The 19294-nt window shown below is 35.8% G+C and overlaps 1 protein-coding gene across 1 annotated transcript in view; it reads right to left on the bottom strand.

Moving 5' to 3' along the window:
• LOC141506033 (ran-binding protein 17-like) overlaps positions 1-19294 on the bottom strand; it is a 100875-nt gene that overhangs the window by 18446 nt on the left and 63135 nt on the right. Inside the window, exons 11-13 of the mRNA XM_074212429.1 lie at positions 19148-19294; positions 18789-18961; positions 18157-18350 (exon numbers count right to left, since the gene is read on the bottom strand). Of these exons, the coding sequence (XP_074068530.1) occupies positions 18157-18350; positions 18789-18961; positions 19148-19294 (514 nt within the window). The remainder of the gene's footprint in view (positions 1-18156; positions 18351-18788; positions 18962-19147) is intronic.

Raw genomic sequence — 19294 nt, 5'->3', positions numbered from 1 at the left:
ATCCTAACTCAGAGAGACCTGGAACCTCTGAAGAGAATGCAATCTGCTCTTCAGCACAGAAAGACTTCCTTGAAGAAATAAGGAAGGAGCTTAAAAATTTGGAAGAGACAATTAATACCTTGCAACAAGAAAGCAAAACCTTAGAAAGTACAATTGGACAAATACAAAATGAGAATAATTCTCTTAGACCTTCAAATGGGCAAATGCAAAAATAAATTAATTCTCTCAAAACCACAACTGGTCAAATGGAAAGTTCTTTCAAAAGTAGAATTGACCAATTGGAAAAGGAGCTGCAAAAGGTTAATGAAAAAAACTCCACCCCCCAAAAAAGAATGGAGTCTACAAAAACTAATGACTCCATGATTCCTGAAAACATTGAAGAGAAAAAAAGCCTGGACTTAATATTACAGGATCTAGTGAAGGAAAACTGCCCTGATATCATGGAATCAGAGGGCAAAGTAGTTATTGAAAGAGTACATTGATCTCCACCAGAAAAAGATGCTAAAATGAAAACACCAAGGAATGTTGTGGCCAAACTCCATAACTATCAGATAAAAGAAAAAATCCTGCAAGCAGCCAGAAGGAAACAATTTAAATATCAAGGAGCCACAGTAATGATCACGCAGGACCTGGCTGCATCAATATTAAGGGATCGAAGGGCCTGGAACAAGATATTTCGAAGAGCAAGGGAGCTTGGAATGCAGCCAAGAATCTGCTTTCCCACAAAGCTGAGCCTTCTCTTCCAGGGAAAAAGATGGACATTTAATGAAATGGAAGAATTCCAAAAATTTCTGATGAAAAGACCAGAGCTAAACAGAAAATTTGGACATCAAACAGGAGGTTCAAGAGACACATGAAACGGTAAAAAAAAAAAAAGGTGGTGGTAAAAGGAAAAAAAATGCAATCCAGTAAGTTGAGACTGGCTATATCCTAGCATGGGGGGAAAAGATTCTCGTAAATCTTGAGAACTGTAACTCTAACAGAGAGAATACACCCAACCAGAAATGATGGACATTCATGACCTATCCATGAGACTGCTATCTCTAAAGAGATGTAACTGGCTTTAACCCCACTTGGGAGAAAGACCCTAATAACTCTCAGGAATTTTGACTCTATTCAATAGAATATATTGAACTAGAAGGGACAGACACTCAGAATTTTCTATGACTTAGATAGAATGATCTAAAAAACACTACCTCCTTAAAAAGGGGGAACAGGAAAGAGACTGAAGGAGGGAGGGGATTGAATGGGAGTAAATCTCATGACACTAAGAGGTACAAAAAACCCTATAGTAATAGAGGGGAAGAAGGGAGCAGATGAGAAACACCTGAATCTTCTTCTCATCAGACTTGGCTTAAAGTCAACCTACACATACTCAGTTAACTTATAAAACATCTAACCCTTCAAGTATTAAAAGGGGAAAAGGGGAGGGGGGTGGAGAAAGGGAAGGGGAGTGGGGGAAAAAAGGGAAATAACAAAAGGAAGGAAAGGGAAAAGGGAAAAAGTGAAAGGGGAAAGAAAGAGGAGGGTGTGATATAGGAGGGCAAACACACTGAAAGGGGTGGTATTAAGAAACAAAATACTGGGGAATATGGAGAAAGGGGGGAGAAAGGGGAAAAATACAAATGGAGGGAAGATAGCACAGAGGGCAATAAAGAATTAGTAATCATAACCTTGAATGTGAATGGGATGAACTCTCCCTTAAAATGTAAGTGAATAGCAGAGTGGATTAAAAACCAGAATCCTACAATATGCTGCTTATAAGAAACTCATTTGAAGCAGAGAGATACATATAGAGTAAAGGTAAAAGGTTGGAGCAAGATATATTTTGCTTCAGCTGAAGTAAAAAAAAGCAGGGGAGCAATCCTTATCTCAGACAAAGCAGCAGCAAAAATAGATAGTGTTAAAACAGATAAGGAAGGAAACTTAATCCTCCTAAAAGGTACCAAAGACAATAAAGTCATTTCAATATTGAATATATATGCACCCAGTGGGACAGCATCCAAATTCTTAGAGGAGAAGCTGAAAGAACTACAGGAAGACATAGACAGCAAAACTCTACTAGTGGGAGACCTCAACCTCCTGCTATCAGATCTAGATAAATCGAATCATAAAATAAACAAGAAAGAAGTTAAGGAGGTAAATAGATTGTTAGAAAAATTAGATATGGTAGACTTATGGAGGAAACTAAATGGGGATAGAAAGGAATATACCTTTTTCTCTGCAGTACATGGAACTTATACAAAAATTGACCATGTACTAGGACATAAAAACCTAATGATCAACTGCAGAAAGGCAGAAATAGTGAATACAATCTTTCTCAGATCACAAGGCAATAAAAGTCATATGCAATACTGGGCCAAGGAGATATAGACCCAGAACAAATTGGAAACTGAATAACCTCATTTTAAAAAATTAGTGGACAAAAAAACAAATTATAGAAAGAATTAACCATTTTAACCTAGATAATGATAATAATGAAACAACATACCAAAACCTATAGGATTCATTTAAAGTGACTCTCGGGGGATATATTATAGCTCTAAATGCTTACATGAATAAATTGGAGAAAGAGGAAATCAATGACCTAAACATGCAACTAAAAAAATTAGAGAAAGAACAAATCAAAAATCCCCAATTAAGTACCAAAGTAGAAATTCTAAAAATTAAAGGAGAAATTAATAAAATTGAAAACAAAAAACTATTGAATTAATAAATAAAACCAAAAGTTGGTATTATGAAAAAACTAATAAAATTGATAAACCTCTGGTCAATTTGATTAAAAAAAGAGGAAAACCAAATTGCTAGTATCATAAATCAAAAAAGTGAACTCACGACCAATGAGGAAGAAATTAAAGTAATAATTTGAAATTATTTTGCCCAACTCTATGCCAATAAATTTGATAATCTAAGTGAAATGTATGAACATTTACAAAAATATAAGTTGTCCAGGTTAAATGAAGAAGAGATTAAATACCTAAACAACCCGATCTCAGAAAAAGAAATTCAACAAGCGATTATTGAACTCCCTAAAAAAAATCTCCAGGGCCTGATGGATTCACAAGTGAATTCTACCAAACATTTAAGGAACAATTGGTTCCAATTCTATATAAACTCTTTGGAAAAATAGGGAAAGATGGAACTCTGCCCAACTCTTTCTATGAAACCAATATGGTGCTGTTACCTAAACCAGGAAGAGTTAAAACAGAGAAAGAAAATTATAGACCTATTTCCCTGATGAATATAGATGCAAAAATCCTAAGTAATATCTTAGCAAAATGATTACAAGTTATCACTAGGATAATACATTATGATCAAGTAGGATTTATTACAGGAATGCAGGGTTGGTTCAATATTAGGAAAACTGTTAGTATACTCAATTATATCAACAACAAACCTATCAGAAATCATATGATCATATCAATAGATACTGAAAAAGCTTTTGACAAAATACAGCATCTATTCCTATTAAAAACACTAGAGAGTGTAGGAATAAATGGACTGTTCCTTAAAATAATTAGCAGTATCTATCTGAAACCATCAACAAGCATTATATTCAATAGGGAGAGGCTAGAGGCATTCCCAATAAGATCAGGGGTGAAACAAGGGTGCCCATCATCACCACTACTATTCAATACTGTATTAGAAATGTTAGTGTCATCAATTAGAGAAGAAAAAGAAATTGAAGGAACTAGAATTGGGAAGGAAGAGACAAAACTCTCACTCTTTGCAGATGACATGATGGTCTATCTAGAGAATGCCAAGAAATCATCCAAAAAACTACTGGAAACAATTAGCAATTTTAGCAAAGTTGCAGGTTATAAAATAAACCCTCATAAATCCTCAACTTTTCTATATATGTCTAGCAAGATACAGCAGGAAGAGCTAGAAAGAGAAATCACATTCAAAGTGACCTCAGACAATATAAAATATTTGGGAATCTATTTGCCAAGACAGACTCAGAATCTTTTTGAAAACAATTATAAAACACTTCTCACACAAATTAAATCAGATTTAAATAACTGGGCAAATATCAATTGCTCACAGATAGGTAGAGCTAATATAATAAAAATAACAATTCTGCCAAAACTAAAACTAAACTATCCAAAAAATTACTTTAATGAGTTAGAAAAAATTCTAAGTAAATTCATATGGAGAAATAAAAAGTCAAGAATTGCCAAGATTTAATGAAAAAAAAAAACTGCAAAAGAAGGTGGTTTAGCCCTACCTGATCTAAAATTATATTATAAAGCATCAGTCATCAAAACTGTTTGGTACTGGTTAAGAAATAGAGTGGTGGACCAGTGGAATAGACTAGGTGTAAAGTAGGAGATGATTATAGTAATCTGCTGTTTGATAAACCCAAAGAGTCCAGCCATTGGGATAAAAACTCCCTCTTTGATAAACACTGCTGGGATAACTGGAAGTTAGTATGGAAGAAACTTAGATTCGACCAACACCTCACACCCTTTACCAAGATAAGATCCAAATGGTTACAGGACATAGACATAAAAAAACAATACTATAAGCAAATTAGAAGATCAAGGACTAGTTTACCTGTCAGATCTATGGAAAGGGGAGCAGTTTATGACTAAAGAAGAATTGGAGAACATTACCAAAAACCAATTAGATGATTTCGATTACATTAAATTAAAAAGCTTTTGCACAGATAAAATCACTGTAACCAAGATCAAAAGAAATGGAGTAAATTTGGAAACAATCTTTACAACTAATGATTCTGACAAAGGACTCATTTCTAAAATATACAGAGAACTGAACCATATTTTTAAAACAAAAAGCCATTCCCCAATTGATAAATGGTCAAAGGATATGCAAAGGCAATTTACAGATGAGGAGATCAAAGCAATCCATAGCCCTATGAAAAAATGCTCTAAATCACTAATTATTAGAGAAATGCAAATTAAAGCTTCCCTGAGGTACCACCTCACACCTCTCAGATTGGCCAATATGACCAGGAAGGATAATGATCATTGTTGGAAGGGTTGTGGGAAATCTGGGACACTATTACACTGTTGGTGGATTTGTGAACTCATCCAACCCTTCTGGAGAGCTATTTGGAACTATGCCCAAAGGGCAACAAAAATGTGCATACCCTTTGACCCAGCAATACCACTACTGGGTCTATACCCTGAAGAGATGAGGAAAAAGGGTAAAAACATTACTTGTACAAAAATATTTATAGCAGCCCTGTTTGTGGTGGCAAAGAATTGGAAATCAAGTAAATGTCCTTCAAATTGGGGAATGGCTTAGCAAACTGTGGTATATGTATGTGATGGAACACTATTGTTCTGTTAGAAACCCGGAGGGACGGGATTTCAGGGAGACCTGGAGGGATTTGCATGAACTGATGCTGAGTGAGATGAGCAGAACCAGAAAAACACTGTACACCCTAACAACAACATGGCAGTGATGTTTAACCTTGAAGGACTTGCTCACTCCATTAGTGCAATAATCAGGAACAATTTTGGGCTGTCTGCAAAGGAGAGTGCCATCTGTATCCATATAAGGGGCTGTGGAGTTTGAACAAAGTTCAAGGACTATTCCCTTTAATTTAGAAAAAAACAGATATCTTATTGTCTGATCTTGTTACCTCTGAGACTTCTCTTCTCTTCTTTAAGGATATGATTTCTCTCTCATCACACCCAATTTGGATCAAGGTACAACATGGAAACAAAATAAAGACTGACAGAGTGCTTTCAGTGGGGGTGGGGGTGGGGGGAGGGAAGCAAGATTGGGGGGGAAATTGTAAAACTCAATTAATATCTTTAATAAAAATTAATTTAAAAAAATTAAATCACCTTTTGTGGAAGACTGGGACTATATCAATTTTTGCTCTCAGATGGAATCTGTAAATCAATTTTAATCCAGAAAAATATTTAGATTGCATCAAGTCCGCCTTGCTTTGTCACATTAATGTCCATCCTTATCAATGAGTGTTCAGAGACTGTATTTGCAAGCTCTAACATATGGCACAGAGGTACTTGGCTTCACTAAGTTATATGATAAAAACACCTCACTCAGTCCTCCATAACCATGAAAATCACCTAAACTCCAGGTTTCTTACCACCAACTCTTCAACAAGAAACAGGCTCCCAAACATGAGACCAAGCCAGGAACCAAGCAAATGTTCTATGGAAAGGATGGTGATGATGGTGATGATGATGATGATGATAGCTACTTATACAGTACTTTAAGGTTTGCAAAGTGCTTTACAAATATTATTTCATTGTATTCTCACAACAACTCTTGGAGATAGATACTATTATTCCCACTTTTCATATGAGGAAAATAAATCAGTAAAGGTTAAGTGATTTGCCTAAGGTTACACAGCTAGATTTGAGGCTAGATTTGAACACAGGTCTTCCTGATTATAAATCCCATTACTCTACTACTGTGTTATATTTCTAACTGTATGTCATCCTATGCCATCTTGGAAAGAGTTAAATGAACTGCTGCTAAATGAGTTCTAGATGGCCATCATCATTAAGATCCTTGAGTAGGAGAAATTCAATTCACTGGAAAGTTCCAATCAATGGCAAACAAATTAATACTTCTTTCATATCTAATTCTTATGATTCTAAACTGCTGATGGCTTAAAGTCCTCTTCCTCTGTTATCATCCCACACTCATTTATCTCCTTTTACCTTAGCCCAAATCCCTCTCAAGTCTCTATTCTGACCTGTTCTTTGTACCCTGTTCTTTCAATTTTATATATATACACACATATATATATATATATATATATATATATATATATATATATATATGTATTTGAAAATTACAGAATTACAAACCATGTCTCTTTCCCAGAAGACAATGTAGCCCTGGTCATCTTCAGTACTAGGCATGTGTTCTCTCATGCCTCATAACACATTGGGGTAGACCAATTCCTCTTCCCTGCCACATATAGAGCCTCCCTGTACTATTTTACAGAGTAAATTCTTCTCTTTTTGAGGGTCATTCAATCTATCTGTCACTCTATTCAAAACCCTGTGAAAATAAGTTTCTGGTCTTTAGGTCATTTTCCCTCCTTTCCAAGTTCAGTATCTGGCTTATGGTCTTCCTTTCCATTGCTTGGAATATCTGTACACTTAAGGCCTTTACTTTTTTTATCCTCAAACACCTTGACCTCCTGATTTATCAATCTTTTTAATTCTCATTATGTGATATCTCAACCATGCACAAGCTTGGTTTTACATAGCTGTTTGCATGTGCTCTTTCTCTCCTTAGGATTGTGAGCTCCTTTTTTTTTTTTTATTAATTTTATTTATTTATTTTCCAACTACATGCAAATACAGCTTTCAACAATCATTTTTTGGTAAGATTTTGAGTTTCACCTTCCCCCCCCCTTCTTTACTCTCTCTCTCCCTCCCCCTGACAGAAAGTAATCTAATATAGGTTATATGTGTATAACTATATTAAACAAATATCCATCTTCATTGTGTTGTGAAAGAAGAATCTAATTGATATGGGGGGAGAAACATTAGCAAGAAAAAAATATATGACAAGTTTTAAAAATTGAAGATAATAAGCTTTGGTCTGCATTTAAACTCCTTCTCTGGATATGAATGGTATCCATCACATGTTTTTTAGTATCATCTTAGGATACTGTACTTTGCAATGAACAAGTCCATCATAGTTGATCATCACCCAATGTTACTGTTACCATGTATAATGTTTTTCTGGTTCTGTTCACTTCACTTAGAATCAGTTCATACAAGTATTTCCAAGCTATTCTAAAGACCTGTCCCTTATGATTTCTGTTTTTTATTTTTAAAAATTTTTGCAAGGCAATAGGGTTAAGTGACTTGCCCAAGGTCACACAGCTAAGTAAATATTAAGTGTCTGAGGCCAAATTTGAACTCAGGTCCTCCTAACTCTAGAACTGGCACTCTATCCACTATGCTACCTAGTTGCCCCTCCCTCATGATTTCTTAAAGAACAATAATCACATTCATATATCACAGTTTGTTCATTCATTCCCCAATCTGATGGGGATCAATTTCCAATTCTTTGCCACCATGAAAAGACTGCCAAAAACATTTTTGTATTTATGTGGGTTTTTTTTACCCTTTTTTGTCATCTCTTTGGGATACAGAGCTAGTAGTGGTACTACTGGATCATAAGGCATTGTCCTTTGGGTGTGATTCCAAATTGATCTCCAAAAGGTTGAATCAGTTTACAACTACAACAATGCATTAGTGTCCCTAGACTATTAATTCCTTAAGAACAGGGATTGTCGGACTTCTGGCCAAGATGGCGGAGAGAAGACAGGCACAGTTCTAAAGTCTAATGATCTTTCCCCATCTATCATATGAAACAAACCTCTTAACAGAAATCTGACCCACAAAACCTAGAAAGAAAAGCCAGGAGAAAGAACATCTACCTCAGGATTTGTCTTCTGCAGCTGTGGGTGAGTTCAGGCGGGTGAGTCTGGGCACAGAGGGCGGATCAGCCAGATTAGTGGCTGAATTGGAGCCAGGGAGCCTGAGAGCCTGAGAGATGGACTTGCTGGATCGGAGGTGGGGATAGACCAAGGGGGCTTGAGTCAGCTAGGGAGTAGAGGCACTGGTGTTGGCATTGACCCTCTGGAGTTTGCTGACAGGGCTGGGGTGAGAGTTCCAGTGCAGGAGAGCTGCAGACACCACCCCTGGGCTCCTCCGGTCTGAGGAACTCTGAGTCCATGCCTCCACTGCAGTTGAGGCCTCTTCCCAGAACAAACAATTGCAGACTACTTCTGCCTCAGGCACAGGTGTGTGAGCAGAAGAACCAGCCCAGCTGACAATAGGCACAGGAATGACCTCAGGCCAGGGTAAAGCCCACCACTGATTGAAGGCAAAAGGATTCAATAGCTTCAACCCCTCCCTCCAAGCAAAGGGAGAAGGCCTCAATCAAGGTCACAGACATTCTTGAGAAAGTAACCAACACCTCCTACTGGCCAGCCAGAGAAATTGCACTCAGTGAGGAAAGCCTCTAGTGACCCCAAACCCCTGTGAACCAGCCCCTCCCCAACTCAGGTCTTAGCAAAATGAAGAAGGGTCAGCAAAAAGGTGGATCCATAGAGAAATTCTTGGAAGGAAAAGACCCTAACTCAGAGAGACCTAGAACCTCTGAGGAGAATATGATCTGGTCTCTAGTATAGAAAGACTCCCCTGAAGCAATAAGGAAGGAGTTTAAAAATCCATTGGAAAATTTGGCAAAAGAAACCCGAGAGAAGATTAATACCTTGCATCAAGAAAACAAATTCTTAGAAAATACAATTGGACAAATACAAAATGAGAATAAATATCTCAGATCCTCAATTGGGCAAATGCAAAAAGAAAATAATTCTCTCAAAACCTCAATTGGTCAAATGGAAAGCTCTTTCAAAAGTAGAATTGACCAATTGGAAAAGGAATTGCAAAAGGTTAATGAAAAAACTCCTCCCTAGAAAAATGAATGGAGTCTGCAGAAACTAGTGACTTCATGAGACAGCAAGAACCTGTCAAACAAAATTCAAAAATAGAAAAAAATAGAAGAAAATGTAAAATACCTCATCAGCAAAACCACTGACCTTGAGAATAGGTCAAGAAGGGGCAACCTGAAAATTACTGGACTTCCTGAAAACATTGAAGAGAAAAAAAGCCTGGACTTAATATTACCAGATCTAGTATGGAAAAGTGCCCTGATATCATGCAACCAGAGGGCAAAGTAGTTATTGAAAGAATACATCATTCCCTTCCAGAAAAAGGTCTTAAAATGAAAACACCAAGGAACGTTGTAGCCAAATTCCAGAACTATCAGATAACAAAAGAAAATCCTGCAAACAGCCAGAAATTAAATCTCAAGGAGCCACAGTAAGGATTACATAGGACCTGGCTGCATCAACATTAAGGGACTGAAGGGCCAGGAAGGAGATATTTCAAAGAGCAAGGGAGCTTGGAATGCAGCCAAGAATCTACTATCCCGCAAAGCTGAGCCTTCTCTTCCAGGGAAAAAGATGGACATTCAACAAAATGGAAGAATTCCAAAACTTCCTGATGAAAAGACCAGAGCTAAATAGAAAATTTGGACATCAAACAGAAGGTTCAAGAGACACATGAAAAGGTAAAAATAAATAAATAAGGGGGGGGGTGGTAAAAGGAAAAAAAAAACCTGCTATCCAACAAGTTGAAATTGGCTTTATCCCAGCTTGGGGAAAAAGATCCTCATAAATCTTGAGAATTGTAACTCTAACAGAGAGAATATACTTAGCCAGAAGTGATGGACATTCATGACCTATCCATGAGACTGCTATCCAATGGGATGTAACTGGCTTTATCCCCACTTGGGAGAAAGACTAATAACTCTCAAGAATTTTAACTCTATTAGATAGAATGTACTTAGCTAGAAGTGTTGGATACTCAGAATTTTCTATGACTCAGAATGACTTTTAAAAACACTACCTCCTTAAAAAGGGGAATAGGAAGGAGATGGGAGGAGGGAAGGGATTGAGTGGGGGTAAATCTCATTACACTAAGAAGTACAAAATACCTATGGTAATAGAGGGGAAGAAGGGAGGAGATGAGAAACACCTGAATCTTCTCATCAGACTTGGCTTAAAGTCAACTTACACATACTTAGTTAACTTAAAAAACATCTATTTCGAGTATTAAAAGGGGAAAAGGGGAATGGGGATGGAGAAAGGGAGGGGGAGGGGGAAAAGGGGAACTAACAAAAGGAAGGGAAGGGGAAAGAAAGAAGAGGAAGTGATAGGAGGGCAAACACACTGAAGGGGGTGATATTCAGAAACAAAATACTGGGGAATACAGATAAAGGGGGGGAAAGGGGGAAAATACAAACAGAGGGAAGAAAGCATGGAGGGCAATAAAGAATTAGTAATCATAACTTTGAATGTGAATGGGATGAACTCTCCCTTAAACGTAAGAGAATAGCAGAGTGGATTAAAAACCAGAATCCTACAATATGATTTCTCTCTCAACACACTCAATTTGGATCAATGTGTAACATGGAAACAAAATAACGATTGAGAGATTGCTTTCCGTGGGGGGGTGGGGTGGGGGAGGGAGGTAAGATTGGGAGAAAAATTGTAAAACTCAAATAAAATCTTAAAAAAAAACAGCTGGAGAAGGAAATGGCAAACTATTCCAATGCAGAAAACCCCAAATGGGATCACAAAGAGTCAAAGATGACTAAAAAATAACAAAAGAACTGGAGGGATTTAGCTACACAAACTGTGATTCAGTTTGATTGTTCCTAGAAAACAAATTAGATTTGAAAAAAGTTATTAATCCATATCCTTTGACTTAATCCTGACATTGGGTACATGTCCTAAAGAAGTAAAAAAACTTAAAGGACCTACAAATACCAAAGTATAACAACACTTTATTACAGCAAAAAATTGAAAAGCAAAATGTGTGTTCATCATCAACTGGGAGAAGACTGAATTGAAATATATGAATGTGGTGGAATATTACTGAATTATAAAATGAGGGATTCAGAATATGTGGGAAAACATGTATAAACTGACAATGAAAGAACTAGGGAACTAGGGAAAACAATATGAAATATATATTTTAAAACTAGACAAAAAGACAAGTAAAAGTGAATGCAATGACCAAGTTTAGACTGAGAGATCAGAATTCCATGGATACGGTATGTGGTAGGTGTAGACAGAATTGCTATATTAGTCAATTATCTTTTGTCCTTGTTACATGGAACAGTAAGGGTTGTAGAGAAAATTATGATGGAAAAAAGTACTAGAGGTTCAGAATGAAACCAAACTTTTAGGCTTGGATAATGTGCATGTTCTGCTTGACTACTTTGTTAGAAAGCTTTTATTATTATAAGTCAGTGAGGGAGATGAGGAAGCTGGTAGTGATAATGATTAAAAAAATACAGCAATGAAACATTTTTAAATACCCCCAAAAAAAACCAAAATGATGATCCAGAGGGATCATCTAAAAGCAAGGCAGTGTTGGAACTACAAGCTATGCACTTTTAATAATCACTTTGTCATAGGAAAACCTCATAAATATCATATATACATATATATTACATAAATATATGGAAAAATTGATACTTGTTGAATTTTGACATGGTTTTGATAAAAAATATTAAGTAAAAACTTGTAAAAATGCAAAACAAAAGGAAGCAGATGTAATAGAGCTCAATCCATACCAGAATAGAAATCCCCATCAATGTCACAAGTGGTCATCCAGTCTCTTAAGTGCTCAACTGAAATAAAATAAAAACTAGGAGGCAAATAATCACTATGCTTTACCTTTAATGTTTTTTATTCTGAACTTAATGAAATAATTTTTTATGCATAGCAGAATACAGATAATTCTCCACAAAACTATATACCTTCATATTTTATACTGCTTGCTATTTAACTATATATAATAAATTGTACATATTACCTTCAGAAAAAAAAAAGAACTGGGATTGTCTTTTATCTTTCTTTGAATTTCCAGGGCTTAGTATAGAACCTATCATATAGTAGGAGATTAATGTTTGTTAATTGTCCTGATCTCATCATTACCCATAACTTTCTCCCCTAAATTTTCAATTTCTTCTCAATTCCTGGCTTCTTTCCTTCTGCTCACAAGTATACTTAGGTTTTTTTCCCAACTTTAAAAACTTCCAATTGATCCAGTCATCATCACTCTGCAAGGCAATGGGGTTAAATGACTTGCCCAAGGCCACACAGCTAGGTAATTATTAAGTGTCTGAGGTCAGATTTGAACTCAGGTCGGTCTTCCTGACTCCAAGGCTGGTGCTCTATCCACTGTGCCACCTAGCCACCCCCATCTCAAACTATTATCCTATATCTCTCCTACTCTTCACAATCATTCTCTTAAAAAGAGCTATTTAGTCATTTCTTCCATTATTTCATGTTTTATTAATTTCTTAGACCTTTGAAATAACTCTACTACTTAGCTAAAACTAGTCTTTGTAACATTACTAGTGATTTTATTGATGCAGGGAAAGATGAAAAGAATTGTGAACTAACAGATCTTGTTAAACTGGGTGGAGGTTTCCTACTCTTGAGATGCAAATGGAAAAGATACAGAGAATTATGATTGTAACAGAAACAAAATTTGTAATCTTAAAAGCTGCTAATCTTGTCAAATTGAGTGGAGATCCCCATTCTTGATGTAAATTGACTATAAATGATTCATTGTTTAATGTAAAATTTATATCCTGATCTCCTTAGTCTTCACTCTCTACCTAATTCCTGGTCCTGTAAAGGGGAAGGGAATCCACCTTTCGCCCTCAGGATAAGAAAAAGTCTATAAAAATCTGGGTGGGATCTCTGCTCAGGGTCAGTCTTCTCTGACTAGCTGGTCTAGTTAAACTCAGCTTAACTATTCTTTTGTCTCTATCTTTCTTAACCTACCATTTTCTTATGTGTTGCAACTTCTTTAATAAATTTTAGTTTTATTTCTACATTTTAATTGCTAAATGCAATTGCCTATATTCTATCTTCATCCTTCTTGTTTTTCTACAATTTCTGACATTATTGTTATTTCCTGTTCTTGAATATTATCTTTCCTTTGGGCTTTTGTGAAATTGCCCTCTCCTAATTCTCTTCCAATCATTTTAAACACTGCTTCTTGAGTGTCCTTTGCTGGATTATCATCCATGACCCACTTAACCTCCCAAAGTTTGTCTTAATGCCCTGATCAATTCTCAAGTACTACTCTAATCCATGCCATGTCTACCCACCTGAGTCTACTTTAGGAACCTAGTACTCTAATAAGTGAACTCTTGATTTATTCTATCCCTAACTAAAACTCTACTAGCTTCAAACTATGATGCCTCTACCTAAGTCATCATTTTGACTTCCTACCAATGGAAACTTGAGACTTTGTAATAGGAACATCCTGGATTCTGATGAGCTTTCACCTTATTTTGTTTTCAACCAAGCTTTTATTTCACTTCCAGGACATTAGCTGTAAACAATGCATGGTCTTCTGCCCCCACTTTCCATCTTCCCTTATGTATTGTCTTCCTTCCAAAAGAAGAAACTCAGTTGATTAAGTCTTTGACCTACCACCCCTCATCTACATATACCAAATTATCTCCTCCCTACACTCTAAGTTATTGCCTCCGTCAACATATATCTAAATCACCTCATCTTTCTGCTCCCTTTAAAAGCTCACACATTCCTTAGCTGAGTTGTTTGTCTTTCTTTGGAAAGGCAACTGGCTCTGGGGAAACATGATCCTCTAAATAACCTTTCAGCCTATTCTGCTCTTCTTTACTACTTATCTCCTAATGGCTCCTTTTCTTCTTGGAACACATACACACACATACACACACATACACACACTACTTAAATAAACTTTTTGTCCCTAAAATTTCTTCTGGGTCAGAGTCGGTCTTTTTTGTGAAGACTTTCAAATTCTATTTGAATCTTTAGCCCTCCATATTTTTCCCTGGCATTACTAGACTTGTAAGGTTCAAATGAGAAAACTTATGTCAAACACTTTCTGAGAACTTTTAAGTGCTATGTAAATATAAGATATTACTTAAGTGCTATATAAATATCAGGTATTATTTTTCTACTTATCTGACCAAGAATCTTCACTGGCTCCCTACTGCTTCTAGGATAGAATACAAACTCCTCAGTCTGGAATTTAAAGTCTTTCAAATCTTACTCCAACCTAACTTAATTTCTTTCAAGCCTGGAATGTATTTCAGGCAAATTAGTCTACTTGCTATCCTACAAATTCTGCATTTTATTTCCTATCACCACTACTCTCATCTCTCAAAATACTAAGTTTCCTTCTTTTAGCTGAAATAACACATCTTACCTGAAACTTCATGATTTCCCTAATATTAAAGTGTTTTGTCCTTCCTCAAATTATTTATGTACTTATCTTCATATGTGTTGCATCCTCCCAATAGAACAGAAGCTCCTTGAAAGATAGGACTATAATTTTATTTTCCTTAGCATCTCCAGTTACAATTAACTGTCTTCCACATAGTAAATACTTGATATTTGCTGAATTCAATTAATGGCAAAGTAATAAAAAAGATGAAGTGACTATAAAGTGAATTATAAATATAAAGTAAACTTTAATAATATTACCTTTTTTTACTATGTTTAATTTAATCTCTTTATGTTCAATATTCCAATGCACTGTCAGTCTCTTCTCACCAGCTTTTTTCTTCCCTCCTCAAGTATCATATAGAATTCTGTCCTATTCTACTGTCTACTCTTGTCAAAATCTCCCTGTATAATGTAAGCTCCTTATGGAGCAACTGTTATTTGTATCTTTATATTTCCTGCCCAAAGCATAGTACCTGACATACATTAGATGATAGCAAACGCTTATTGCTTGATTGCATTTAAGAATTTAACAAATGTTTATTAAATGTAAATTTACTATCTTAATCTTATTCCATTTATCATGTTTTTGTATCTTAAATTATTTTTCCCTTTCATTCAATATTTTTTTGAATGAGGACAGATCTTTATTCAATATTTATTATTTAATAAGTCTGTATTTTTAAAATATCTAAACACCAACTCCCTGGGCAGTTGGAAGAAGTGATATCCTTTAATTAATCTAGGAATGAAGATAGTTGAGGAAAATTATACATCATTTTAAGACTGTGTATACTATGCCTAGTATATTTCTACAGCTAAATTAAAATTATCACAGAATACAAGAACCAGGAAAGATATATTGTAAGGCTGACATTAAGTCACTAGACTAAACACTAGAATATTAGTAGATAATAATAGTAAAGTGATAAGTTATATAAAGACCTACAATACTGTCAGTAGTTAATCTTTAAACAATTCAATAACCTTACCTTCGTGGTATATTCTAGCCCACTCCCATCACTAATTATTCCAAACTTTCTTTACTCCAGTCTCCAACACCTTCAAACACATACTTTAGCAAATGACCTTTACTGGAAAAATAGAGAACATCTTCTGTCAACTCCTTCTTTTCCCCCATTCAAATAACAGTTGCTCCAGAGGGAGCTTACGTTATACTGGGAGATTTTGACAAGAGTAGAGAGTAGAATAGGAGAAATAGGAGAGTAGAACAGGAGAAATCCAGAGGTCTATAGGATACTTGAGGAGGAAAGAAAAAAGCTGATGAGAAAAGACTGATAGTATATTGGAATACTGAACATAAAGAGATTAAATAAGAAAAACAATAAATTACAAATTGAAAAAAAAGTTGAACTTCAACTGGTAGATGAAACAAATGGAAAAAAGTCTGATCTTATTTAGAGAGCTCAAGTTTCTAGGTTTAATTCCAGTCTTACTACTAACTATTTTGAACAAATCATTTAAAATCCTAGAGCACTTGTTTCTTCATTAACAAAATGAATACAATAACCTTACCTTCATGGTATATTCTAGCCCACTCCCATCACTAGTTATTCCAATTTTTTTTTACTCCAGTCTCCAACACCTTCAACACACACTTTAGCAAATGACCTTTACTGGGAAAATAGAGAACATCTTCTGTCAACTCCTTTCCCCCCACTGAAAGTCTCAAAACCCCCTCTCTGATTCATGTTCTCCTTCACACTGGTAGCTGAGGAAAAAATTGTCTTGCTTTGTAACAAGAGTTTCTTCTATTTTTAATTCCATGCTTATCTCTTCCAAGAGTTGGTCTCATTTCCTTTTTTTCTCTCTTCAATCCCTCCCTCTTACTGATTGGCTCTTTTCCCACCATTAAAAAAATTATATTTTATTCCTTCCTTTCTTTCTTCATCAGTTCTCAGTGTTCCATTTCTTCAAACTAAACTTTCTTTCTATCACACTATTTGAATGAAATGAAAATACTTCTTAGTTGGAATCTGAGGTCAATCTAAGTTGGAAGGGATCTTGGGAGCAACAGAGTCAACAGTTTGGAACTCCATCCCAGCCCATCCCAGCTCTAGTCAGGGTTTCCCCTCTGTAACAGCTGTTGACTCTCAAAGGACATGGACACTCACCCTTCAATGGGCCTGGAGATAGGGACCACCAACACTTTACCAATACACACTGGGACCCCTGTGTCCTCCAGGCATAGCTGTATATCCTGACCCTGTGACCTGTCATCCACATTGTTGATAGACCCAAAGGACCATCTATTCTTTCCTTTCACCCACAAGCTGAGTTCTCCCAGATGTGTAGTCTACCTCAATTACAATGTGAGCTTTTTGGGAGTGTGGACTCTTTTATTTAGCTAAGTATATCCCAGGAGTTTGCACAGTGTTTGCCTGGCACATACTATTTCATAACAGCTTTCTCATTCCATTCCATCTCATGGTCAACCTGCACCTGAAAATAAATGAGTTTCTTCTGCATCATCTTCAACAAGCCTTTCCTTGAAGACCTCTGGGAAGAGGAACTCAATATCTCATAAGGAAGCTTTTTTTGAGGAATTAATTTGGGGTGGTTTTAATTGTAGGAAGATTTTCTTAATATCAAACCTAACTTTTCCTCTTTGAAGATTCAACTCACTGATGCTAAGGAACCAAGGAAATTTCTGCAATGTGTGACAGACTTTAAAATAACATGAGAGTCATCATATCCCTTCTAAGTCTTCTATAGGTTAAACATCCGTATTTCCTTCAACTAATAACCAAAGGTCATGACCCTTAGGTACTTCACGACCTTGGCTGTACCATGACACTGATTTATTAACACCTTTCTTAAAATGTGTTCTTACTCTCCAATGATTCCTTAACTACTGTATCCAAAGAACTTTTCTCAATCTTCATCAAATGAAACTAAACTGGATAAAGGGTATCAAAATGTTCTTAAAAATATATAACCTTAAAAGTGTAAAGTGTTATCCTTAGGACAATAAAAGAAAAGAGAATTGAGAAGGGAAGTAAGGGGAACATTATTCATCTCTCTCAGAACTCACCTCTTCAAACAAAATAAAAAAAACAAAAGTATTCTAAATTAGAAGTAAGGACCCTTCATTTTAAATGTATGGGGATAGTCCTACTATACTAGTTTTCCACAGAGAATTATTGAAAATTAGTTATTATAAGAGAAGGTTCATCAAACTAGTATCAAGTTTAAGACCACTGGATTAGGTGACTAAGGATAACTAATTTATAGTGAAGAATTATAAACAATTAAGTAGCTGATATTAACTATGAGTCAAATTAAATGATACTGACCTTCTTCGACTGCTATATCTGTGAGTCTTCCAGCTGATGACTGTATCAGTTTCTGATAATTCTGTGCACTTTGGTCAAACAACTGTACAAGAAAAGCACATGTCTTTTCATATTCACATCTGCTGACAGAGCACAACTGTTCTAGCTGCTGAAATATAGTAGATGTATCATCCAGTGGATCTTCCAAACCATCTCTGAAAATGGATCAGACAAAATTAACTAAATCCATTGAAGGGCTTTTTTTATATAGGTAAACAATGAAAAGCCTTTAGAACAGGGGTGTCTAGTCTTAGCCATTCTGGGCTGCACTCCCCAATAAAAATTTCCAAGGGTTGCATATAGAGTTTCATATTAATTTATGAATAAGCTTTAGAGGATTCTATCACATGTATACAGTACTTATTATAAGCCAGGGCTTAAATGCTCACAGCAACCCTAGGAGGTATGTGCTATTATTATCCCCATTTTACAGATGTGGAAACTGAAGCAAAGAGAGGGTAATACAAGATCACACAGCTACTAAGTGTATGAAGTTGGATTTGAACTCAGATCTTTCTGACTCCAGACCAAGTACTATATTCACTGCATATCAAAGGTAGACATGAACTAAAAAAATTTAAAATTTTCAGTACCTGATGACTATGGAGACAGATTCCAATCGAGAAATAATATATGCCTTGGTGATTTCAGGTGCATATGTATCTAAGAGATGAGGTTCAGTTGATTTCACAAAAGGAACAGATGCTACCATTCTCTGCCACAGAGTTAACAGATAATGAACACTGTTGGGTGCAAATTCCCAATGCTATGGAATAAAAATAACTCATTTTAATTGTGCTCTATATTAGCCCATGATAAAAAGAAAGTATTCAAATCATGATAATTATTCAAGTACATTTTTTGGGGGGAGGAAGGACAATATTACTACAAAAATACAGCATAAACTAAGTTCCCAGAATACTTTTTAGAATTTTTTACTCAATTCCCTTACCTGGAGACTAGTAATAGTAAAATTAGCAATCAGTCTGATAACTTCTGGATACTCCTTCACCATTATTAATTCTCCCAACTGGTAATTAGTCTTTAAACGAGCCAAAAATCGACAGAATTCATGGTAATTTCCTGGTTCTGTCAAACT

The sequence above is a fragment of the Macrotis lagotis genome, chromosome 1 (genome assembly GCF_037893015.1).
Source record: "Macrotis lagotis isolate mMagLag1 chromosome 1, bilby.v1.9.chrom.fasta, whole genome shotgun sequence".
Classification (NCBI taxonomy): domain Eukaryota; kingdom Metazoa; phylum Chordata; class Mammalia; order Peramelemorphia; family Peramelidae; genus Macrotis; species Macrotis lagotis.
This window is presented reverse-complemented; position numbering and strand designations above follow the sequence as displayed.